General features: G+C 45.1%; 1 protein-coding gene across 6 annotated transcripts in view; it reads left to right on the forward strand.

Annotated features, from left to right (window-relative positions):
• The window catches only part of TDRP (testis development related protein), a 56,617-nt gene that overhangs the window by 25,734 nt on the left and 4,330 nt on the right, over nt 1–26,553 (forward strand). The window contains exons 1-5 of one of the 6 annotated variants that reach the window (XM_060086081.1): nt 23,564–23,665; nt 24,494–24,566; nt 25,118–25,198; nt 26,093–26,298; nt 26,414–26,517. In XM_060086081.1, the coding sequence (XP_059942064.1) occupies nt 26,269–26,298; nt 26,414–26,517 (134 nt within the window). In that variant the 5' untranslated portion in view covers nt 23,564–23,665; nt 24,494–24,566; nt 25,118–25,198; nt 26,093–26,268. Of the gene's footprint in view, nt 1–23,563; nt 23,666–24,493; nt 24,567–24,599; nt 24,960–25,117; nt 25,199–25,230; nt 26,299–26,413; nt 26,518–26,553 lie in introns of those variants that run through there. The other 5 variants (XM_060086082.1, XM_060086085.1, XM_060086079.1 and 2 more) reach the window with 5 other exon arrangements.

The following is a 26,553-nucleotide window of genomic DNA, read 5'->3' on the forward strand; positions in this document are numbered from 1 at the left end:
GCTGGCACCTTGGTCTTGAACTTCCCACCCTCCAGACTGTGAGGAATAAATTTCCATTGTTTATAAGCCACCCAGTCCATCGTGTTCTGTTAGAGCAGCTCAAATGGAGAAGACACTGGATCACATGGTTTCTCTATGTGAAATCATTTTACAAACCTGCTGACTGTTTCCTACATCATTTTTCATTCCCACCAGTAGTGTTTGAGGGTTTGATTTCTACAATTCCACACATACACGTATTATTACCTGACTTTTTGATTCTAGCCATCCTTGTGGGAGTGAAGTAGTATTTCATTGTGGTTTTGATTTGTATCAGTGTTTCTCTGATGACTGATGTACATTTTCGTGTACTTATTGGCTATTTGTATCACTTTCTTTTTTTTTTTTTTGTGGTATGCGGACCTTTCATGGTTGTGGTCTCTCCTGCTGCGGAGCATGGCTCACGGGCCCAGCCACTCCGTGGCATGTGGGATCTTCCCGGACCAGGGCACGAACCCGTGTCCCCTGCATCGGCAGGCGGACTCTCAACCACTGTGCCACCAGGGAAGCCCTGTATCACTTTCTTGATAGTGTACTTTGAAGCACAAAAGTTTTAAATTTTGATGAAGTTTAGTTGCTTCATGGTTTGATAAGACATCAGCTTATCAGTGTCTACAAAGAAGTCAGATAGGATTACATTGCATTGAATCTGTAACCATGTTATGTATTCTGATCCATGAACATTGTATGATTTTTCCATTTATCCAGCTATTTTAAAAGTTTATTTCAACAATATTTTGTGGTTTTCAGAGAAGAAATTTTGAACTTTTGTAAAATGTATCCCTAAGTATTCTTTTTGATGTGTTTGTATGTGGCATTGTTTTCTTTATTTTTTGATTGCTCATTGCTGGTGTATAGGAACACAACTGATTTTTATATATTGATCATGTGTTGTGTCACCACATTGAACTGATTTATTCTAATAGGTTTTTAGGGGATTCCTTAGGATTTTCTATGTAAAATATGATGTCATCTGCAAATAGAAGTATTGTACTTTTTCCTTTCAAATCTGGATGCTTTTTATTTCTTTTTCTTGTCTAATTGCCTTGCTGGCACCGCAACACAGTGCTGAATAGCGATAGGCATCCTTGACTCATTCCTGATCTAAGGGGGAAAGCTTTCAGTATTTTACCATTTAGTCTGATGTTAGCTGTGAGTTTTTCATAGATGCTCATTATCAGATTGAGGAAGTTCTCTTTTTTTAAAAAAAAAATAATCATTGACTTTTAAATAGCATAACAAGCAAAACAAACATTTAAAATTTATTGCTACCATGCTTAGAACATACAGTGACAGTTCTATTATAACTATACAATATATGTAAATTATACTTGAAACCTGAATGTTGTGTCTTGACTTTAATTTATTTCAAACTATTTCTGATTTCCCTTTTGAGTGCTTGTTTGATTCATTGGTTATTTAGGCATGCGTTGTTTAATTTCCACCTTGTTGTGAGTTTTTCCTGATAAGGATTTTTAATTTCATTCCTCTGTTGTCAGAGGCTCTACTGTGAATAATTTTATCCTATTAAATGTACTGAAGTTTATTTTATGGCCTAGCATATGGTCTGTGCTCCATGTGAACTTGAGAAGGATGTGTATTCTATTGTCGGACAGAGTGTTATATTGAGATCTATTAGGTCTAGTTAGTTTGTAGTGTTTTTCACGTGTTGTTTATTTTCTGTCTAGTTCTATCCATTATTGATAGTGGCATACTGAAGTCTCTTTTGTTGGATTGTCTAGTTCTCACTTTACTTCTCTACATTTTTGCGTCTTATATTTTTTTCTGTTATTATGTGCCTATATGTTTTTTTTTATTAGTTTCTGCTTTATAACAAAGTGAATCAGTTATACATATACATCTGTTCCCATATCCCTTCCCTCTTGCATCTCCCTCCCTCCCACCCTCCCTATCCCACCCCTCCAGGCTCACAAAGCACCGAACTGATCTCCCTGTGCTATGTGGCTGCTTCCCACTAGCTATCTACCTTACGTTTGGTAGTGTATACATGTCCATGCCTCTCTCTCGCTTTGTCACAGCTTACCCTTCTCCCTTCCCATATCCTCAAGTAGGTCTGTGTCTTTTTTTTTTTTTTTTTTTTTTTATGGTACGCGGGCCTCTCACTGTCGTGGCCTCTCCCGCTGTGGAGCACAGGCTCCGGACGCGCAGGCTCAGCGGCCATGGCGCACGGGCCCAGCCACTCCGCGGTATGTGGGATCTTCCCGGACCGGGGCACGAACCTGTGTCCCCTGCATCGGCAGGCGGACTCTCAACCACTGCGCCACCAGAGAAGCCCAGGTCTGTGTCTTTATTCCTGTTTTACCCCTAGGTTCTTCATGACATTTTTTTCTTCTTAAATTCCATATATATGTGTTAGCATACGGTATTTGTCTTTCTCTTTCTGACTTACTTCACTCTGTATGACAGACTCTTGGTCTATCCACCTCATTACAAATAACTCAATTTCGTTTCTTTTTATGGCTGAGTAATATTCCATTGTATATATGTGCCACATCTTCTTTATCCATTCATCCGATGATGGACACTTAGGTTGCTTCCATGTCCTGGCTATTGTAAATAGAGCTGCAATGAACATTGCAGTACATGACTCTTTTTGAATTACAGTTTTCTCAAGGTATATGCCCAGTAGTGGGATTGCTGGGTCATATGGTAGCTCTATTTGTAGTTTTTAAGGAACCTCCATACTGTTCTCCATAGTGGCTGTACCAATTCACATTCCCACCAGCAGTGCAAGAGGGTTCCCTTTTCTCAACACCCTCTCCAGCATTTATTGTTTCTAGATTTTTTGATGATGGCCATTCTGAGTGGTGTGAGATGATATCTCATTGTAGTTTTTTTTTTTTTTTTTTTTTTTTCTTTTTGCGGTATGCGGGCCTCTCACTGTTGTGGCCTCTCCCGTTGCGGAGCACAGGCTCCGGATGCGCAGGCCCAGCGGCCATGGCTCACGGGCCCAGCCGCTCCGCGGCATATGGGATCCTCCCAGACCGGGGCACGAACCCGTATCCCCTGCATCGGCAGGCGGACTCTTAACCATTGCGCCACCAGGGAGGCCCCTCATTGTAGTTTTGATTTGCATTTCTCTAATGATTAGTGAAGTTGAGCATTCTTTCATGTGTTTGTTGGCAGTCTGTATATCTTCTTTGGAGAAATGTCTATTTAGGTCTTCTGCCCATTTTTGGATTGGGTTGTTTGTTTTTTTGATATTGTGCTGCATGAGCTGCTTATAAATTTTGGAGATTAATCCTTTGTCAGTTGCTTCATTTGCAAATATTTTCTCCCATTTTGAGGGTTGTCTTTTCGTCTTGTTTATGGTTTCCTTTGTTGTGCAAAAGCTTTTAAGTGTCATTAGATCCCATCTGTTTATTTTTGTTTTTATTTCCATTTCTCTAGGAGGTGGGTCAGAAAGGATCTTGCTGTGATTTATGTCATAGAGTGTTCTGCCTATGTTTTCCTCTAAGAGTTTGATAGTGTCTGGCCTTACATTTAGGTCTTTAATCCATTTTGAGCTTATTTTTGTGTATGGTGTTAGGGAGTGATCTAATCTCATTCTTTTACATGTCCCTGTCCAGTTTTCCCAGCACCACTTATTGAAGAGGCTGTCCTTTCTCCACTGTACATTCCTGCCTCCTTTATCAAAGATAAGTTGACCATATGTGTGTGGGTTTATCTCTGGGCTTTCTATCCTGTTCCATTGATCTATCTTTCTGTTTTTGTGCCAGTACCATACTGTCTTGATCGCTGTAGCTTTGTAGTATAGTCTGAAGTCAGGGAGCCTGATTCCTCCAGCTCCGTTTTTCGTTCTCAAGATTGCTTTGGCTATTCGGGGTCTTTTGTGTTTCCAAACAAATTTTGAAAATTTTTTTCTAGTTCTGTGAAAAATTCAGTTTACATTTAATAGTATTATTGCTTAGTTGAATTTACATCTTCCATTTTTTGTTTTCTTCATGTCTTTTTTGTTCCGATATTCCTCCTTTACCACTTTCTTTTGTGTTAAGTGTATACTTTCTAATGTAACATCTTAATATCTTATTATTTTACTGTCTGTAGTCATCTTCACAGTCCAGTACAGTTTTACCCGCACCCGCCTCTTTTATGCTATTATTGGCAAATGTATTACACTTGCGTTACATAAGCCCAACATTACATTAGATACATGTTATTGTATACACTTTTTAAGTTAGTTATAAGAAGTAAAAAAATAAGCATTTATAGTGTGTTTTATAATTACATAATTACTTTTACCAGTGCTCTTTGTTTTTTCATGTGGATTTGAATTACCATTTGGAGTTACTTTTAGTCTGAAGACCTTCCTTTAGTGTTTCTTGTAAGACAGGTCTGCTAGCAACAAATTCTTTCAGATTTGCTTATCTGGGGAAGTCTTTATTTGATCTTCATTTATGAGATAACTTTGTTGGATACAGGATTTGTGTTTGTCAGTTTTTTCATGGAGTACCTTGAGTATGTTTTTCCACTGCCTCTGGCCTTCATTGTTTCTTCTGAGAGTCAGCTCCTAATCTTACTTGGGGTGGGGGGGGTCCCTCTGTAAGTGACTGGTTGTTTTTCCCTTCTAGTTTTCAAGACTTCCTCCTTGTCTGTGTGGTGTAATAAAATGTCTGGCCTTTCCCACCCCCACCCCCCCATTTTGGAACAGGGGTTCCAAACCCTTGGGATTCCTGAGGGTCAGGAGTCATTGTTACGCTAAGACATGAACTCACGGCGTGCCCCTCCACAGCATCAGGATGGGGTTGGTTACCAGAAAGACCATGCATAGGAATAGAGGTTTGGGATCCCCCAGGGAATGGAGAGGGCTAGAGACTGAGTTCTATCACATGGTCAGTGATTTAATCAATGAATCATGCCAACAGAATGAAATTCCAGTAAAGACAGTGGAGATTCATGGTTGGTAAACACATTGGGGGGTGTGTGGGGCGGGGTTGAGAGAGAGAGAGAGAGAAGCTGGCTCTGAATCCACAGGCAGAGGGCAGGGAAGCTCTGCATTCCCCTCAGCCTCTGAATTTATACCTATTTGATTGCCTGGGGCCACTGAATGAGGCTGGTGTCTTCAGCAAAGACAGTCTTGAGGAGGACTGAGCCTTGAACTTGTTGAGTCTGAGACTAACTCCAGGTAGTTAGCCTCAGAATCGTATTACAGTAAAACAGCTGATGTTGACTCTGACTTTGTTTAACTATGATGTATGTGTTTGTGGGTCTCTGTGTTCACCCTACTTGGAGTTTCTAGAGCTTCCTGAATGTATGGATTTTTGTTTTTCCATGAATTTGGGAAATGTTCTGTTATTTCTTTGCATTTTTTTGGTGGTTGTCGTTGCTAATTTCTCTCTTCTTCTCGTACTCCATTTTGCATATGTTGATGTGCTTAATGGTATCACACATTTCTCTGAGGTTCTTCATTTTCTTTTCATCTTTTTTTCTCTCTGGTTTTTGGCTTCAGGTTCAATAATTCTTTATTCTCCAAATTAAGACCTGCTGTGGAGCCCCCTGTAGTGAATTTTTAATTTTGTTTATTTTACTTTCCAACTTTAGAATTCCACTTGGTTCTTTTTGGTCATTTCTGCCTCTTTACTCCTGTTTTCCCCTTGGTGCAGCAGTACCAGCATGCCTTCATTTACTTCTTTAATGGTGTTTCCTTCCGTCCTGTGAACAGGTTTATGATGGCTATTTTCTAGTGTTTTTCTGTTAAGTCAAACATCTGGTTTGCTCTCACAGTTTGTATTGCCCACATTTTGGGGGGGGTGGTCTATGGGTCCTACTCTCCTCCTTTTTTGGCTGCTTCAGAATTTTTCATTAGAAAATGGACATTTTATTATATTTAAATTTTTAAAAATTGAGGTATAACTAAGATACATTATATTAGTTTCAGGTGTACAGCATCATGATTTGATATGTGTACTGCAGATGATCAGCACAGTAAGTCTAGTTAATACCCATCACCACACAGTTAAAATTTTTTCTCTTGTGATGAGAACTTTAAGATCTACTCTCTTGGCAGCTTTCAGAAGTACAGCACAGTGTTATTAGCTATGGTCACTGTGCTGGACATCACACCCGCACAACTTATTACAACTGTGAGTTTGTAGCTCTGACCCTGTTCACCCACTCCCTCCATCCCTCCTCTGCCTTAGGCAGCCAGTAATCTGTCTCTGTCTCTGTCTCTCTGAACTGGGTTCTTTTTTGGTTTGCTTTGTTTTGTTTTTGACTCCACATATAAGTGAGATCATACAGTATTTGTCTTTCTCTGTCTGACTTATCTCACTGAGCATAATGTCCCCAAGGTCCATCCATGTTGTTGCAAACGGCAAGATTTCATTCTTTTTTATGGCTGAATAATAGTCTATTGTGTGTGTGTAGGTTTTTTCTATGTCTTAGCTATTGTGAATAGTGCTGCACTGAACATGGGGTACATATATCTTTTTTTTTTTTTTTTTTGCGGTACGCGGGCCTCTCACTGGTGTGGCCTCTCCCGTTGCGGAGCACAGGCTCCAGATGCGCAGGCTCAGCGGCCATGGCTCACGGGCCCAGCCACTCCATGGCATGTGGGATCTTCCCAGACCAGGACACAAACCCGCGTCCCCTGCATCGGCAGGCAGACTCTCAACCACTGCGCCACCAGGGAAGCCCAGGGTATACATATCTTTTTGAGTTAGTGTTTTCACAGAAGTAGAATTGCTGTATCATATGGTAGTTCTATTTAATTTTTTTTTGTGGAATCTCTATACTGTTTTCCATAGTGGCTGCACCAATTTACATTCCCACCAACCGTGCAACACTTGTTATTGATATTTTTTGTGTTTTGGTAATAGCCATTCTCATAGGTGTGAGGTGATATCTTACTGTGGTTTTAATTTGCATTTCCCTGATGATTAGTGATGTTGAGTATCTTTTCACATACCTGTTGGCCATCTGTATGTTTTCTCTGAAAAAGTGTTGAGATCCTCTGCCCATTTTTTAATTGGATTGTTTGCTTTTTTCTATTGAGTTGTATGAGTTTTTAATATATTTTGGATATTAGTCCTTTATCAGATATATGATTTGCGAATATTTTCACCCATTCAGTAGATTACCTTTTCGTTTTGTTGATTGTTTCCTTTTCTGTTCAGAAGCTTTTTTGTTTGATTTAGTCTGGCTTGTTTATTTTTGCTTTTGTTGTCTGTGCTTTTGGTAGAAAATCCAATAAGTCGTCACTAAGACTGATGTCAAGGTGCTTACCCAGCTGTGTTTTCTTCCATGGTTTCCAGTCTCACACTCAAGTCTTTAATCCATTTTTAGTTAATTTTTGTGTACGGTGTAAGGTAATAGTCCAGTTTCATTCTTTTGCATGTATATGCTGTCCAGTTTTCCTAACACCATTTATAGAAGAGACTGTCCTATCCCCATTGTATATTCTTGGCTCCTTTGTTGTAAATTAACTGATCATGCATGCATGGATTTATTTCTGCCTTCTCTATTCTGTTCCATTGACCCATGTATCTGTTTTTATGTCAATAACACGCTATTTTAATTACTGTAGCTTTATAACATAGTCTGAAATCAGGGAGCATGTTGCCTTCAGCTTTGTTCTTCTCAAGATTGTTTTGGCTATTTGGGATCTTTTGTGGTTCCATACAAATTTTAGGATTGTTTGTTCTATATGTAAGTAAATCTGGGCACTATCCCCCCCCATTCCTGTTGCTTACTTTGTAACTTACTTACTTATTGCCTCCTTGTTTCATGTCCCGCTGGATTATCTTTGTGAGGTCTGCCCCATGCCCTCCAATGTTGAGTGTTATGCATTGCCCCTCAGGGAAGCCCTTCTCTGGGTGCACCCACATCGCCTGGGCTGTGGTGGGTTTGGCAGGCCGGCCTTCCTCTTGCCCTGACAGCATCCAGCTGTTAAACTCCACTGACTGCCAGCTGGCTACTCTATTATTTCCAGTAATACTCGGGGGCATAAATTGCTCTGCAGATGCATGCACTCTGACTGGCTCCTTTGAGGGAAGCATTTCTGAGGCCCCTGTTGATCATCACTCTGACCTCAAGGGGCCCCTTCTGGCTTCTCCTCCCCGCTTCTCTCCTGCAAGCTTGCTGCTCAGCTTAGCTGCACCTCAATTCTTTCTTTTTTTTTTTTGCGGTATGTGGGCCTCTCACTGCTGTGGCCTTTCCTGTTGCAGAGCACAGGCTCCGGACATGCAGGCCCAGCAGCCATGGTTCACGGGCCTAGCCGCTCCGTGGCATGTGGGATCCTCCCAGACCGGGGCACGAACCTGTGTCCCCTGCATCGGCAGGCGGACTCTCAACCACTGCGCCACCAGGGAAGCCCTCAAGTCTTCTCTTGATTACCTTTCTCCACCACCCCCTGCTCTTGAGAGCACCCTCCCCTGTGCTGTGTCACAAATGAAGTTGGTGCCTTTGGGAGGAGTTCTTCCATGGCTCCAAAGCTCTTGCTGGCTCACAGCATCTCGTGTCCTGCTTTCCCCTGGCAGGGTCTCTGAGCCAGGGCTCTGGAGCTAGGGTGGAGACCACGACAAGCTTCTCTCTGAGCGGCACCCCACTCTAGGAGCTGAGCGCTCGTGGGGGTGGGGAGCAGCCTGGGGTCTCCTGGTGTGTAGTAGCTGCCACTGTGTGAGCTGGACCAGGAGACCAGGGTCCAGGGTTTCCAGTGTTGCATACCCAGGGTGAGCCTCTGTCTGTTGAGTGGGGGCTGGATGGAAGGAGGGAGCCCTCACCTCTGGGGCCCACTCCTCGGGAGCCTCGGGATGAGAAATGCAGAAGCCTTGAACCCTGCCTGGGGCCTGGGGGAGAGCAGGCTCAGTGCTGCGGCTGCAGCTGGGGGCCCCAGGGGCCGTGGTCAGGTTCACATGCCACCGATGCTTGCTTGCCTTTTGTGCATTTTCTTAATTTCTGGATTTTCAAATATTCGTCGATTTTCTTGAGTAGATATTTCTTCATTTACTCTTCACCCTAAGGAGCATTTCCAAAGGCTTTTGATGGCTGTGGTTTTGTTTGTTTACACATTTCAGTAGTTTCACTGGGGAGTGGGTCCTGGTCTCTTCAGGCCGCGGCGGTGGAGGATGGTACTTGCTTTCATTTCTAAAGCCCCACTTCAGTAGGTGTTGCGTTGTGCGGGGGCGGGGTCAGCATGACCCACCGACCCCCAGTGCTCTCTCCGTTTCTCGTTTTGCTCATTTCTTGGCGGAAGTCAAATCCGCCACCTCCTCTGCCTTCTAATAGGAAGCATTTGGTACAGAAGTGAGTGGAGGGTGGGAGTGCACGACGTAAAAGTCCTGTGTTGCTTTTGCTGTTTCTGGCGTTCTCCAGGCCTGTGTAGAGAGGGCACAGCAGCCGCCACGCTACAGCAACGTGGTGATTGCGGGCGCAGCTCTGCTGCGAGGCTGGACCCGTCGTTTACCGTCAGTTCAGGAGCCACTGTTTAAAATCAGCGTTTAGGATCAGTGCCATTTAGTGAGTTATATGTCTAAAATAATTTTCAAAAGGAATGAGGGATTGAGTTAAGGTGAGAGTTTTCTTCTTTTATCTATTGATTCTTATCTCTGGCTCTTACATATACGCGTCTACCTTTAAGTTTATTTTTGCAGGAGTAACTTAGAATACTGCCGTGACTTATAAACACTAGCTTCCTTTGGTCTGATTTTTACATGTGTTTATTGGCATCTTTATGCAATTTGTCATTGCTCTGTTTTGACACTTAGAACAAGTTAGGTTCTTACTACTGTTTTTAGTAGTATGATTGCAAATATCTAAAATTTTAGAATAGCTGACGATTATGTGATTGTTACACGGTTAACGATGATTAGCTTCTCATCCCGCTGTGGGAGTGGAGAACGGAATCTAAATTTCTGGTAGGATTATGGGCTGTTCTGCCACTTCTGCCCTGGAAACCACGCATGGGACCCACACGGGAGCCCGGGAGGAAGACGGGAACCAGGCCCTCCCTCAGCCTTCCCTTCCTGCTCTGCCCGCTGCCGGTGGGTCATGGCACCCCTCTCTGGCAGTGACTGCTGAACGGCCTCGAGGAGGCGGCCAGGCTGGCCTCTCCTAGGACAGAGGCCCGCGGCGTCAGAGCAGGAAGGGCCTGGACAGCGGCCGTGGTGGTGGTTCTGTCAGGGGCCGGAGGGAAGTGCAAATAGCCTGGTGCCCGCGTGTGAAGGTGGGGGGGCAGTGACCTCGCCACACGAGGGTGAAGCGTGGGAACGGCTACCCTCCGGGCCAAGGAGACCTGGAGCTGAGACCACGTGCATTGGAGCCCGCCCCTCCTCCTGGGACCGTGGGCGGGGGAGGGGGGCTGGCAGGAGGGCGGCATCCCCACCTGGGGCCTGGTTTCAGGTTTCTAGCTCTGCTGGCCCCCCTGCTCCCAGGCGAGGCCTCCTCCTTCCAGGCCTCTTCACTGGAGGGTGTGCACACTTCCTTGCGTGATTTCTGTGCTGCTATGCAGAAGGCTGGGCTTTGTGAATAATCATTTTTATTTTTTCTCAACCTAAGCCTCGTTGATGTGTTGGTTATCTGATGGTACTGGATTTTGGCAGCTTTTTTATTCCCATTGTTGTGATTGAAGAGGATATTCAAAGGTTGTTGGAAGTGGGTGGGAGCAGATGGAATTTTCCTTTGGCTTCTGGCAACAGGTTAAGTTCATCCGTCTGAAATATTTCTAGCCCAAAAAATCCCCATATTTTGGATCTTGATTGGCAAAGTAATGGATTATGTTTCTTCACTGGAATTGCTTTTTCCAGTTTCTTTTAAGCGTCTTTGTCTTAGTGTGATCAGGCTGCTCTAACTAAACGCCACAGACTGGGTGGCTTAAACAACAGAAATTCGTTTCTCGCAGCTCTGATGAGGACCCCTTCCTGGCTGTAGGCTTCTTGCTGTGGAGGAAGGGCTGAGGAAGCTCTCAGGGTCTCTTTTCTAAGGGCACTAATCCCAGCACAAGGGCTCCACCCTCAGGACCTGGTCACCTCCCAAAGACCCCCCCTCCTAATACCATCACATCAGGGTTTAGGATTCCAACATGTGAATTTTGGGGGGAACCATACATTTAGACCATGGCCTTCCATGTGCTGACGAATAGCATTTCTCCCTCCTGAAGGCCCTTCGGCCCCGGAGTCTTACCAGAGGGCCTGCATAATGAGCCTGTTATTAAAGCCGATTAGCACTTAGCGCCTGGGGTGTGTGGATTTGTACGGAACAGTTAACGCTCCTACTGGATTAGTCCTTTACAGCACTTGGCAAACCTGTTGCACAGTTTGTACCAAGGAAGTACAACCGTTGTTGTGGGCAGTGTGTATGGGTTTTGGTTTTCCAGTTACATAAGTACTCCACATGTATTAATTAATGTTTGTTTTCATCAGGCCTACAAGATTATATGAAGGTTGTAATTTATATTGGTTACATAAATTGAGTATTTAAGTAATCATTTAAGGTTAATTTTTATTTCGGGTAAATACTTTGTTAAAAAATTTGGTGTGGGAAGGAAAAATTCCCTTTTCCCCACTCTCTGAATCCTGCTCTAAATAAGTAATTACCACTATTAATATACAATTAGCCAGTTAGTTTTCAAGTAGCTCTTTTAAAAAGGACATAAGGTGGAAGTTTTTCAGAATGGGAAATGATTTAAAATGCAGCTTAAAAGCTCTGAATGAATTTATTACGTTTGGTTCCGAAATGTGCAAAAGCCAAGAGCAGAGTTCTTTTGTCTTAACCATTGTCTGTGTCTGAATAGTTTTTGGTGTGTTAGAATTTAAACATTCCGAGATCTCCGTGTTCACTTCCTGAGATAGTAAAGCACAAAGAAGTCAGTGGACCGGGAGTGTGAACGGGTAGTGTGAACGGGTAGTGTGAACAGGTAGTGTTTGCGGGAGGGCCGAGTGCTGAGCTTCTCCTCCTGAGACGCGTGGCTGATAACAAGGTGGTGGCCAAGCGTGTGCAGACCCAGGGCAGGTGCAGAGACCCGGGCCACCTCTGTGGGGACAGCGTCCACGGCCCTGTGCCTCCTGAAGGGATCTCATTTCACTCCTCATTTGGGGACATGTTTCTAGCTTCATGCAGAGACCCGGGCCACCTCTGTGGGGACAGCGTCCACAGCCCTGTGCCTCCTGAAGGGATCTCATTTCGCACCTCATTTGGGGACATGTTTCTAGCTTCAGGACTTTTAATAACACTTCATGGCTGCACCCCAAGGCTAAACGAGCGAAAGACAACTGACGGAAAAGAAGGGCATGTTACGCAGAAGACGGCGTCTCGGGCGTCAGGAAAGGCCGAGGGCTGCCGGCGGGGTGGGGGCGGGGGCACAGAGCTGCCGGGAGCTGTTTAATGACAGAAGATCCGAGTCATTTCAGGCCACGAGTCCTCCCCTTCTCTCTGGCTGTAGAACAGAAGGCTGGCCTGACCGGGTCCTGTGTCTCCTGAGCTGAAGACCTGGTCACATGACCAAGCTTCTCCCATATACTCAGGCTTCCCTAGTCAGAGAAGATCCTGTTTTCTTTTGTTTTGCCCATTTTCGTACTAGGTTGTTTTTGATTTTTTTTGTTTGTTTGTTTTATAAAACTCTTTATATTGAGGACTTTGGATTTTTATCATTAAAAATCCAAAAACTTCTGCAATCTTTCCTAGAAAAATAGCTTTTTTGTTTTTCAAATTCGGAAAGAACTGTAAAGTTTATAATTAAATAAAAGCAGCAGTACCCATTTCTCCCCTCCCCATGATGAATTCTGGTCTCAGAAGTTACCCCTTTTAATGTTGAAGCTATCTCTCAAGATACCTGCCTGCAGGTTTCCAAGCTCAGTGCTTATCCTATGTTGCAGAGAGAGATTCTGTAGAATGCGGCCTCTGTAGAGACTGGCCCCTGTGTGTATAAACTGTTTGCTCTTTGCTTCTGGGTTTCAGAGGGAAGCACTTTTCAGAGCAGTCTTTTCTGCAGCATCAGGGAGACGTTTCCCACGGGCATGGGGTTGAGATGTGTTTTATTTGACCTGTTACCTACGGGGCAGAATCCCACGTGCCCTCAGTGGCCTCTGCTGTGGGTCACACGTTTTCCGACCCCTGAGAATGCATTGCTACACATGTTCCTCTCCGCAGCATCTGGGAGGCATGGTCCCCCCGGCGGGGAGCTCTGTTCTGAACTGGGGGCTGCTGCTGTGGCCACTGCATGTCTGGCTTTGATGCTGGAAAACCCTCAGCCGTGCTCTAGCTTTTCCTCATGAAACCCATCTCAGCTGGGTAGCACTCTGACTCTGGCTGAGCTCTGCCCTGCGTCAGTTTCTACCTGGCGACTTGCCCCGTCGCACTGAGGTCTCCTCCTCCCAGAAGACTCAGTATCTGTTTGGTAACACGTCGCACTCTTTCTGTCCACCGTCTGCCTTTTAGTTTCCTGGGGCCTCCTCCCGCCTCGGCCCCCGCCAGCCAGCCCTTCAGGGATGCCCTGTTCCCTGCTCTCTCCGACTAGGACACATGGTCTGCAGCTGTAGCTGTACTAAAGGGGACACGTTGAGCCTCGTGTCTACCTGCCACCCAGTTCTCCAGTTCACAGCTTTTGCTCTTCCCTCTAGAGATCCTGTCTGCATGTAACACACGTAAACACAGAAGGACGTCAGTACTCACTTGCATGCCCAGATGTCCTAAGTACAGAGTGTGTGTGTCCCCAGATCTGTACGGGCAGCCAGTAGCACCGCTGGCATCTTGCTGGTGGGTTGGTGTTAGTCCCTGTGGCCCCTTCTGCCCCCAGGTGTGGATGCACCGTGTCTGCCTAATGAGGCCTCAGCAGACAGGCGTTCGGGTCGCCCCCCTCGGGACCCTGCAGTGTATTTTCCTGCTCAGAGATGCACTTTGCTCTGAATCACGAACCTCTCTCTTTTCTTCCATTAGCATGAATAATTTAGTTGACTGTCAAATGATTAGGGTATTTAAAAGATTTAAACATTGTTGAACAAGTGACCAAACAAACCAAGTAACCAAAGTTTAATTGGTGGTTGATCAGGAACATTTTTCATATTTTAGAAACTACTACATGTGTTTGTTACTATCGGTGAACGCGATTGTAACATTGCACACTCCAGAACAAGTGCATGTCCCCACCAAGGAGCATTTCCACAGCAGACCGTTGTACAGAATGTAGCTTCCAGAGCAAGCCACGTGAAGCCTTAGCTGTTTCTCTGCTTAGTCCAAGGAGTTTGTGTAGAGTTCTTTGGTGAGCGCCATCCCGACAGATTAAAACTGTCAGCCGGATGGATGCAGAGCCCCCGGCCGCGGAGTGGCTGCCTCTGGTCGGGTTCAGTGCAGGGAACGGAAGGCCCTCGGCTCACCCCAGCCGTCCCTAAAGCTCAGTGCACTAGTGGGGGAGCCGCGGTGTCCCTGCGTTGGGCAGAGGGAAAGCACGGGGACACAGTCAAGCCGGCACATCTGCCTCACTTTACCGGGACGGGGACGGGGAGGGCGCGGGCGCCCTGTTACCCACAGGTCCTCAGCAGGTGTCGTCCTGCCCCGGGTCTGAAGAGTGTGCCTGGAGTGTGTGTGTCCTCTGAAGGGTTTTTTAAATTGAGAAGCAGGTGATGTACGATATTATATGAGTTACAGGTGTGCCACACAGTGGTCTAGTTGTTAAAGGTTATACTCCATGTATAGTCATCGTAAAGTACTGGCTGCATTCCCTGTGCTGCACAGTGACGGGCAGGGCTGAGGGCCAGGCGTCCCCTCGGCCTCACGCCGGCCCCGGTCCCCCTGGTCCCCCTTCACCCCAGTGGCCGCTCCCACGCCCTCCCTCCCGTTTCTGTCTCTGCCATCAGCGGCGGGACCACCTTCTTCTCAGACCCCCTCACCTCGTGCATCTGTGAGCCTGTGAAGGCCCCGTAGCGATTCTCCCGGAGCCGGAGAGCTCTCGTGCGGCGACGGGGCCTGGGATTTGGTTTCACAGCATGACCTAGAGGCCTGGACTGGGTTGTGAAATCAGTTTCCTCCAGGATTACCAGTTTCTCAATAAATTCAGTGTTTAAACATAAAGTGGCTGTGAGTTCTAAAATTTAGAAGGGTTAGGAAATGAGGCTTTTTAACTTACATTTTATTCGGAACCTCGGCCGTCGCTGTCCTTTGGGACACACCAGACTGAGCCCCTTCCCGTGCTGGGTACTGAGGGCAGGGCCTCAGCCCCAGTTTGTGGCTTGGAAGTCATGCCCACAGCACCCACTGCCTCCAGAGTCCCCGGGCAGGAGTTGAGGTGCTGAGGGGGGGCTCCCGCCTGGCCCCAAGCCACCCCACACTGCCCACCCTGAGTACTTTTCCCTGCAAAGCAGCTTCCTGGCACGGATCCGAGCCCTTCCCGGGGCAGAGGGGTGGCCCTCGGTCTGCCGACAGGATGACCGCGGAGTTGGGCTCTGCTCTGGCACAGCGCGTGGCCCCAGGCTTCAGGCGGCCGGCCCTGTGCGTTGACCGCTCTGATCCACGCAAGGAAACGCACTCCCGGGCGGATGGCTGTGGGGTGACAGCACAGCGGTAACGTCCCCTGGTGCAGACGACCATGACTCTGAAGCTGAACTCCGCCCCTGCGGGGTGACAGCGGCGTTTTCCTGCTAGAAGATTGGGATATGCCCGACCTAAGGAAGAGCAACCTGTGTTTCCTTTAAAAAATAATTGCTTTTATTAAAGCATTCACATGCCGTGGGATCTGGACTGGACCCGTACCCTCAGGTTACGTGGCATCCACAGAACCCACCAGAGCACTATGTTGTATTCTTCCTCATCATCCCTTGCATTCGTTTCTGATTTTCAGGGATATCTTGGCAGCGTATTTCCTTGGCCCTCATCACTGAAATGGCGCATCTCATTTATCACCATGCAGTGTGCATGTAATTGTTCTTGCTCAGGTAAAGTGTGTGTTTTGATCCTCTTTTGGACCAAGAGTTGCCCTGGCAGCCTGGGGGCAGGTAGCTAATGCTTTCTCACAGTGCACGTGTAATCAGACACTTCTAATAACTCGGTTACACACTTTGCCAGAAAAATTTGAGATGAGAAGCTTGCATCTGTCACTTTTGGATAATTAAAGCACTTAAAGCTTTATATTTGAGGAAAAACAAGAGTAAATGCAAATGGTACTATATTTTGGTCCTTAACTTTGGGACATTTTGTTCAATTTTTTTTTTTTTTTTTTGCCGTACGCGGGCCTCTCACTGTTGCGGCCTCTCCCGTTGCGGAGCACAGGCTCCGGACGCGCAGGCCCAGCGGCCATGGCTCACGGGCCCAGCCGCTCCGCGGCATGTGGGATCTTCCCGGACCGGGGCACGAACCCGCGTCCCCTGCATCGGCAGGCGGACTCTCAACCACTGCGCCACCAGGGAAGCCCTGTTCGATATCTAAAGATTACAGACTGTGAGACTGAGTTGGCGGGATGGCAGCTTAGACTGTTTAACTTGGTCAGATAAGGCTCTATTTTCCAGATCCAAAGAGACGAAGTTCACAGGTCTAGTTAGTTTGCTTTTTTCCAGTTTTAGCAGATATAGCTGACACACAGCACTGAATAACTTTCAGATGTACAGCATAGTGACGACTTATATATATTTCGAAATGAGGACAACAATAACTTTAGTTAACATCCATGGTCTCATAGATACAAAACAAGGAAACATTATTTTCCTTGTGATGAGCTCTTAACAGCTTTCTCTTAGCTTTCGAATGCACGTTACAGCATTGCCGTCCGTGTCACCACGCTGCACACGGCCGGTACTTGTTTATCTTATAACTGTAAGTTTGTGCCGTTTGATCACCTTCCCCCAATTCCACCCACTCTCCTCTGGTAACCACAAGTTAATTTTTTTTCAAGATTCCATGGATAACTGAGACCATATGGCATTTGTCTTTCTCTGTCTCGCTTATTTTCCATAGCATAATGTCCTCAGGTCCATCCATGCTGTCACAAAAGGCAGGATTTTATTTTATTTTTTTGTGGCTCAGTAATGTTCCACTGTATATATGCCACATTTTATCCATTCATCTGCCGACGGACACTTAGGTTGTTTCCATAGCTTGGCTGTTGTAAATAGTGCTGCTGTGAACATGGGGTACATATATCTTTTTGAGTTAGTATTTTTGTTTCCTTTAGATCAATACCCAGAAGTGGGACTGCTGGGTCATACGGTAGTTTTTACTTTTAATATTTTTGAGGAACCTCCACACAGTGGCTGCACCAATCTGCATTCCCACCAGCAGCGCCTGAGGGCTCCCTTTTCTCCACACCCTCACCAACACTTGTTACTTCTTGTCTGATGATGGCGATTCTGACAGGTGTGAGGTGATATTTCCTCATGGTTCTGATTTGCATTTCCCTGATGATTAGAGATGTTGAGGACCTTTTCATGTACCTGTTGGCTACCTGTATGTCTTCTTTTGAAAATTTTCTAGTCAGATCCTCTGCCCATTTCTACACCATATTGTTTGCTTTTTGTTGTTGTTGTTGTTATTGAGTTGTATGAGTTCTTCAAGTATTTTGGATATTATCAGGTATATAGTTTGCAAATATTTTTTCTCATTCTGTAGGTTGTCTTTTCACTTTGTTGATGGTTCTTTTTGCTGTGCAGAAGCTTATTTGTTTGATGTCATCCCACTTGTTTATTTTTTATTTTGTTGCTTGTGCTTTAGTGGTGATTTCCCCAAAAAATCATTGCCAAGCCCTATGTCAAAGAGCTTTATTTTCTTATGTTTTCTTTTAGGAGTTTTATGGTTTCCTGTCTTACATTTAAGTCTTTAATCTATTTCAAGTTAATTTCTGTGAATGGTGTAAGATAGGGGTCCAACTTCATTCTTCTGCATGTATGTGGCTGTCTGGCTTTCCCATGACCATTTATTGAAGAGACTGTCTTTTCTCCATTGAATATTCTTGGCTCCCTTGTCAAGTATTAGTTGACTGTATATGCATGGGTATATTTCTGGGCTCTCAGTTCTGTTCCATTGATCTTTGTGTCGGTTTTTATGCCAGTACCATACTGTTTTGATGACTATAGCTTTATAGTATAGCTTGAAATCAAGAAGTGTGATGCCTTTTGCTTTGTTCTTCTTTCTCAGGATTACTTTAGCTATTCAAGGTCTTTTATGGTTCCATACACATTTTAGGATTGTTTCTGTTTTTTCCACTTCTGTAAAAAATGCCATTAGAATCTCAATAGGGATTGCATTGAATCTAGAGATGGCTTTGGGTAGTATGGACATTTTAACAATATTAATTCCTCCAACCCATGAACATGGGATACCTTCCCATTTACTTGTATCTTTTTCGTCAATGTCTTGTAGTCTTAGATCTTTGACTTCCTTGGTTAAATTTATTCCTAAGTATTTTATGTTTTAGATGCCATTGTAAATGGTATCATTTTATTTCTTTTTCACATAATTTATTGTTAACTTGTAGAAATGGTACCAATTTTTGAATGTTAATGTTTAAAATTTATTTATTTATCTGTTTTGGGCTGTGTTGGGTCTTTGTTGCTGTGCGCAGGCGTTCTCTAGTTGAGGTGAGCGGGGGCTACTCTTCGCTGCGGTGCGTGGGCTTCTCACTGCAGTGGCTTCTCTTGTTGCGGAGCACGGGCTCTAGGCATGTGGGCTTTGGCAGTTGTGTCACGAGGGCTCAGTAGTTATAGCGTGCAGGCTCAGTAGTTGTGGCGCATGGGCTTAGTTGCTCTGTGGCATGTGGGATCTTCCCAGACCAGGGCTCAAACCCGTGTCCCCTGCACTGGCAGCCACATTATTAACCACTGCACCATCAGGGAAGTCCTGAATGTTAATTTTGTAACCTGCAGCTTTATTGACTTCATTGATTAGTTCTAACAGGGTTTTTTTGGTGGAGTCATTAGGATTTTCTGTATATAAAATCATGGATTCTGCAAATAGAAACAGTTTTCCTTTTCCCTTTCCAATTCTGATACTCTCTATTTATTTCTCTGGCCTGACTGCTCTGGCTAGGACTTCCAGTAAGTACTGTGTTGAATAAGAGTGGTGAGAGTGGACATCCTTGTCTTGTTCCTGATCTTAGGGGGAAAGTTTTCAACCTTTCATCATTGAGTATGATGTTAGCTGTGGGCTTTTAATCTGTAGTCTTTATTATGCTGAGGTATGTTCCTTCCATACTTAAGAGTTTTTATCATGAATGTTGAAAATTTTGTCAAATGCCTTTTCTGCCTCTACTGAGATGGTATTTCTTTTCTTTCCTTCTATTAATGTGATGTATCACACTTATTTGATTTGTGTGTTTCAACCATCTTTGCATCCCAGGGAAATCCCACTTGATCATGGTGAATGATCCTTTTAATGTGCTGCTGAATTTGGTTCGCTAGTATTGAGAATTTTTGCATCTGTGTTCATCAGGAAAATTGGCCTGCCTATAATTTTTCTTTTCTCGCACTGTTCTTTTCTGACTTTGATATCAGGGTAATTCTGGCCTTGAAAAATGAGTTTACAAGTGTTCCTTCCTCTCCGATTTTCTGGAAGAGTTTGAGAAGAATTAATGTTAATTCTTCTTTAAATGTTTGATAAAATTCACCAGTGAAGCTGTCTGGTCCTGGACTTCTCTTCATTGGGAGATTTTTTTAAATTACTGATTTAATTCCCTTACTAGTAAATGGTCTGTTCAGATTTTATATTTCTTCTTATTCAGTCTCAGTAGGTTATATGTTTCTGAGAATCTTTCCATTTCATCTTGTCCAGTTTGTTGGCATGTAACTGTTCATAGTATTCTCTTATGGTTGTTTGTTTTTCTGTGATGAGTTGTAACTTCATAGTAGCTTCTTATGATCCTTATATTTACGTGGTATCAATTGTAATGTTTCTTTCATTTAGAATTTTGTTAATTTTGGTTCTGTTTTCCCTGGTGAGTCTAGCTAAAGGTTTGTCAATTTTATGTTTTCAAAGAACCAACTCTTAGTTTTGTAAATCTTTCTATCATTTTCTTGTTCTCTATTTCATTTATTTCTTCTCTTTATCATTTTCTTTATTCTACTAACTTTGGGCTCAGTTCGTTCTTTTTTTTCTACTTCCCTGAAGCACGGAGTTATGTTATTCGGGATCTTCCTTGTTTCTGTGTGAACTTGTCTCTTAGAACTGCTTTCATTGCATCTGTAAGTTTTAGTATGTTGTGTTTCCATTTTTGTTTGTCTCAAGATAACAGTTTTATTTCCCCTTTAATATCTTCTTTGACCTGTGGGTTGTTCAGGAGAGCCTTGTTTAGTTTCCATGTGTTCATGCAGTTTCCAGTTTTTCTCCTCTTACTGATGGTATATGTTGGGGTCAAAGATACTTACCATGCTTTCAGCCTTCTTGAATTTGCTCAGACTTGTTTTGTGGCCTAACATATGGTCTGTCATAGAAAACGTTCCATGTGTGCTTAAAAGAACGTGTATTTTGCTGTCATGCTATATAGAATGTTCTGCATGTGTCTGTTAGGTTCATTTCATCTATAGTGTTGTTCAGACTCACTGTTTCCATATTGATTCTCTGTCTGGATGATCTATATCCATTGTTGAGAGTGGGGTATTAAATTCCCCAGCTATTACTGTATTGCAGTTTATTTCTCTTTTTAGCTCTGTTAGTTTTGTTTTGCTTTTTTGGCCACACTGCGTGACTTGTGGGGTCTTAGTTCCCCAACCAGGGATCAAACCCAGGCCCTTAGCAGTGAAAGAGCTGAGTCGAACCACTGGACTGCCAGGGAATTCCCTTAGGTCTGTTAGTTTTTATTTTATACGTTTATGTGCTCCAATGTTGGGTACTTAAATATTAATTTTATCTTCTTGATGAACTGACCCCTTTATCATTATATAATGGCCTTCTTTGTCCCTGTTTACCATTTGTAAAGTCTATTTTGTCTTGAAGTATCTTTTTCCATCATCCATTCACTCTCAGCCTATGTGTGTCTTTAAGGCTAAAGTGAGTCTCTTTGTAGGAAGCATATTGTTGGGTCTTGTTTTTTTAATCCATTCAGTCATTTTGTGTCTTTTGATTGGAAACTTTAGTGCATTTATATTTAATTATTGATAGGCAAGACACTTTGTTAATTTCTTTCTGGCTATGTCATAGATCCATTGTTCCTTGCTTTTTATCCTGTGCTCTCTTTTATCGTGTTTTTTGTTTGTTTTTTGGCTGCCTTGGGTCTTTGTCGCTGCGCGCAGGCTTTCTCTAGTTGTGGCGAGTGGGGACTGCTCTTCGTTGTGGTGCTCGGGCTTCTCATTGCAGTGGCTTCTCTTGTTGCGGAGCATGGGCTCTAGGCACACGGGCTTCAGTAGTTGCAGCACGCAGGCCCTAAAGCATGCAGTGTTCAGTAGTTGCAGCACATGGGCTTCAGCAGTTGTGGCTCGCGGGCTCTAGAGCACAGTAGTTGTGCACGGGCTTAGTTGCTCCGTGGCACGTGGGATCTTCCCAGACCAGGGATCGAACCTGTGTCCCCTGCATTGGCAGGCAGTATTTAACTTCTATTTCTTTTCCCTCTCACATTTTAGGTTACTGATATTATAGTTTACATATTTTTTATGTTGTATATCCAAGGACAGATTATTGTAGTTATGATTATTTTTAGTACTTTTTTTCCTACTTTTAGAGTTGTGATTTATGCACCACCATTATTACCATATTACACACTCTGACTATAAATTTACCTGTACTAGTGAGTTTTACACTACCTTCATATGTCTTTATGATATTAATTAGATTCCTTTTATTTTGCTGATGAGCTCCCTCAGCTTTTGTTTGTTTGGCAGAGTCCTTATCTCTCCTTATTTCTGAAGGACAGTTTTGCTGGTATAGAAATCTTAGTTGACAGTTTTTTCTTTTAATATTTTATAACATTTTATAATATTGTATGTTAATTATAATTCAATAAATAAAGTAAAAATTTTAATAATTAAAAAATATTTTGAATATATCATCCCATCCTCTCCTGGCCTGAAAAGTTTCTCTTAGAAATCTCTCCATAGTTTTATTGGGGGAGGGTAGTGGGTTCCCTTGTATGTAACTTGTCTCTTTTCTCTTGCTGCTTTCAAAACTGTTTGTCTTTGACTTTTAACAATTTAATTGTGTGTCTCAGTGTAGATGTATTTGGGTTCAACCTATTTGGAGTCCTTTCGGTTTCATGGATCTGGATATCCATTTCTCTCCCCAGGCTTGAGACATTTTCAGCCATTATTGCTTTAAATATACTTTCTGTCCCTTTATCTTCTCCTGGAATTCCTGTAATGTGGATATTGTTGTTTCTGTGTTCCACAAGTCCCTCTGGCTTTCTTCATTCTTTCTTTTTTTTTGCTCCTCTGACTGGATAATTTCAGCTGTCCTGTCTTCCAGGTCACAGATCGTTTCAATTGTTTCTCTGTATTGTGAAGGCTAGTTTTGAAGCTCTCTATTGAAATTTTTCAGTTCAGTGACTGTGTTTTTCAGTTCCAAGATTTCTGGTGTGTGGTTTTGTTTTTGTTTTTGATGGTGTCTACTTCTTTGTTGAACTTCCTGTTTTGTTCATGTGTTGTTTTCCTAATTTCATTTAGTTGTCTGTGTTATTGTGGTTCACTAAACTTCTTTAATAGGGTTATTCTGAATTCTTTGATAGTTCATAGATAACACATTTCTTTAGGGTCAGTTATTGGAGCTTTATTAGTTCCCTTTGGTGGTGTGACATTTACCTGCTGTTGTGATGCTTGATTCCTTACGTTGTTTTCTGCGCTTTTGAGTGAGTGGGTTCCTCTTCCAGGCCTTATAGATTCTCTGCTAGAGACAGTTCTTGAGCAGCTTAGTTTGTGTTTCTGGACCTGTCAGCTGCTAACGTGCTTAGGCTTGCTATGCATGTTTACTTTGGGGCAAGGCCACTGTCTGAGCCCTGGGCCCTGAGGTCGTGTTGGGGGTGGGGGTTGCTGCTGGCTGACAGCATTCAGACAGGTTGGCTGGCTTGGCTCTTTTTCCAAGTTGAGACTGTAAGAGGGACTGCAGGGGCCTGGGTTCTCTGGTTAGGCTGCACAAACAGCCAGGATGGGATGCTATCCTCAGCAGTAGAGGGGGCTGTGCATTAGCTTCTGTGCCCTGGTGGGGCAGCAGGGTGGGCCTCAGGGTCTGCCCAGCTCCGTGTTTGGGATCCCAAGTCAGACTGGACTGTGCCTGAATTCCCCGGCTAGACGGGGCCACCGGTTTTGCTCTGCAGAAGGGAAAAACTTCGGGCTGTGCCCTCCACTCAGCTGCCACTGTAAGCAGGGCTGCTGGATAGACAGCACAGCCTCCTGTGTGCTCTGCTCAGGGCCCCTGGTCAGGTGGGCTGAAGACTGTACTCAGCCATGGGCGGGACGTGGGTTAGTGTCCCCTCCCAGGGGCAGCAGGTGGTAAGGCTCTTTGTGGTCTTGACTCAAGCTGACCCGCGCCCCAAGTTCCCTTGTCGGATGGTGCTGCTGGCTTTGCTTTGTGGGTGATCAGATCTGCCTGTTGGGACTCTGGTTGGCAAGGCTGGGAGCTTTACTCAGCCGTGGGCAGTGCTGTGAATTCACTTTCTGCCCAGGCAGAGCGGGAGGCCCGGAGAACCCAGTCAGGCTTTGTGCTCACGCAGGGCAGTAGACGAGGTGTGACAAGACCCTCCTGCTAAATTGCTCCAACAGAACGAGTTTTGGTAAGTTACGGATGACAACTTTCTAGGATTTCATAGATTTTCCTCCCATGGGGTGTGAAGTACTTTTTTCAACTGAGTTATGGGCACAGGGAAAAGTAATTCTTCCTTGTTTGGAGCTGAAATTCATTTTCTCATCTCTTTTGGACAGCTTCTTGGGTACCGCTAAGAGTTTCATAGCGTATCATGTTTGTCTTTATTTGGGGGCCGTCCCTTTCTCCCTGGCCCTCTTCTCACTTATAAAGAATTTTTTTACCCCTGGCCCTTCTGACTGCAAGAAGCATTTGAGTTTGTCACCTCTGCCCTCTGAGGATGGAAACTTCCTCACTCCACACTGCAAATGGCACTTGCACTCCACACAGCCCACGGTTCCAGTTGAGCTCAGGAGCACTTCCACGTCCACAGGCACCCTTCATGTGGTGCTTGTGAAAGGCAGCCTCCCTGAGATCAGGGGCAGAGCCCTTGGGCTGGGACCTGCTGGGTGGCTGCAGTCATGTCTGTGGGTGACATCCCTGTGTCCCTCTCGGGGTGCGGTTCTGGTGTAAACGTGGGCACTGCAGGCAGAGCAGGTTTGTCCGTTAAGGAGCGGTCTGGCTTTGACACATTCTTTTGGGATCGTTAAGCCCAGTGTGATGGCCGCGCTCCTGTAGGATGTGCCTGGCCCAGGGTGGGTTTCCCTCAGGCTGCCGGCGGGCTGTTTGCCCCACACTGTACGTGAGCGCTCACCACTCAGAACTCCTACTGCTCTGTAGATGTGCCATAACTTGTCACTTAGTAGTTACCTGCCAGCAGAGGGAGGTTTTTGCACCTGGTCTCTCTGATTTCTTCCAGGTGCCGTGTCAGCTGTGACCTGGGATGTCTGCTTGTTGGGGACGTGGAGCCTCGCTCTTATGTCACCTGGCAGGTATTGCCAGCCCTTGAGTGACGTGTGGCAGTGGGACAGGTGTCCTCCCCACAACCAGAGGCCTGGATTCACACACCGGGGACAGATGTGGCATCCAAGGGGGCGGGGTCACCTACAGGTTCTGAACCCAGCCGGACTAGGGGCACCAAGGCCAGCCCATGGAGGGAGAGGCGGGAAGAAGGCTGTCCTTCTCGAGGGGCGGCAAGGTGGAGGCGAGCCTGGTGGGCAGTGTCCAGCGGGAGGTGTGGGGGAGGTTTGTTAGAGCTCAGGGCCCGACACGGGCCCTTATGCTCTCCACGGAAAGGTGGGGGGTGATACCCAGAGGGCTCTTCGCCTCACGTGCATCCCTGCACCTGTCCAGAGGGCGAGCGCGTCTGTGTTTCCCAATTACAGGTGAGAAGGAGATGGGAAGGGGGCGTTTAGAGGCCAAGGAGAGGGGAGGAGGGGGAGAACGCCCCAAGCCGGTGACACGTTCCCGCAGCGTGGGGCCTCCCGGGCTGAGGGGCACAGGCGGTTTGTGGTGAGGTTTTTATTATTGTAAACGTTTTTAGACGCTCCTTTCAGTTCCCTTCAAGCTCTGGGGCCCACATCTAAGACTTACCGTCTCATTTAGATCATCTCAGTGATTTGTGGTAAGTTTCTCCTGTAGGCTACCGAGTGGTTGCCCTAGAACTTTTTTTCTCCCGTTTTATTGAGAAGTAACTGACACGCCTCACTGTATAAATTCCACACGTGTGGTATGATGCCGTGACTGACATACGCCAGGAAGTGATGACCACGCTAGGGTTAGTTACCACCCATCATCTCGTGTAGATACAGGAAAAAGGAGGAAATAGGTTTGTCTCCTTGTGATGACAACGTAGGATGTACTCTCTCAACAACCTTGCTGCACAGGCAGAGAGTGGGTTCCGTCCAGATCACTGCAGTAAAGCAAGTCATGCCAAGTTTCTGATTTCCCAGCGTGTATAAAAGTTGTGTTTACACTAGATTGTAGTCTTTTAAATGTGCAGTAGTATTATGTCTTTAAAAACGTAGACACCTTAATTAAAAAATGCTTAATTGCTAAAAAACATGCCAACCATCATCTGAGCCCTCAGCAAGACATAATCAGCCCTGGAGGGGCGAGCGCAGCAGGGTCGCAAGCTGTTCGTTTCCTGTTCTGTGGATGGTCTCACACCAGTGCTCGCTTGCGGCCTCCTGGTTCAGGTTTCAGTGCTGCTGCACTTTTAACGTTTCAAAGCATTTAAACCCACATCTGCCCTATGGGAGATGCCCTCCTCCATCCCCTTCAAAGAAAACCAGCTGCAGTTGGTGATTTTGGGCTCCAGGGACATCAGAGTGGCTCACTGTAAAGGCACTTGACACGAGACTTCTGGAGATGTCCTTCCTTTTCTCCCTTCCTCCCTTATTACTGTATCTCTTTGAATCTAAGATGCCAGGTGTTAATTACATCCTGATTTCAGAAATGAAAAAGTACAAAATCATTTGTCTTAGAATAAACAAAAACGCGTGGTTTCTTCTCAAAGTCCACCTGGAGGTTGGTGCAGCCCCCCACCTCGTGTCAGGAGCCCCACCATCCCGACCTGGTTTGGCTGAAGTGTGGTCACTGATCGTCTGTTATTAAACATGGGTGGGTTTACCCACTGTCCTCACTGGGTAACGGAGATTACCTGCAACTGATGGGAGAACTTATCTGCAACTGATGGGGAAAGTCCCTGTGCGGATATGGCAGGTAAGGAAATTGGTGCCAGCTTCTGTGCTGAATGTCAGCCCCACAGTTACTGCATAATACAGCTGTGACCTGTTTATTTACTGTCAGATGTGATCTTTTCTTAACCTTTTATTAGGTTCAGGGAGCGAGTTTCCGAGGCTGGAAAGAAGTGACTTCGCTGTTTAACAAGGATGATGAGCAGCACCTGCTGGAAAGATGTAAATCCCCCAAGTCCAGAGGGTGAGTAGCTGCTGTCTGGACGGCAGCCGTTCCAGA

The sequence above is a fragment of the Mesoplodon densirostris genome, chromosome 20, assembly GCF_025265405.1.
Source record: "Mesoplodon densirostris isolate mMesDen1 chromosome 20, mMesDen1 primary haplotype, whole genome shotgun sequence".
In the NCBI taxonomy this organism is placed as follows: domain Eukaryota; kingdom Metazoa; phylum Chordata; class Mammalia; order Artiodactyla; family Ziphiidae; genus Mesoplodon; species Mesoplodon densirostris.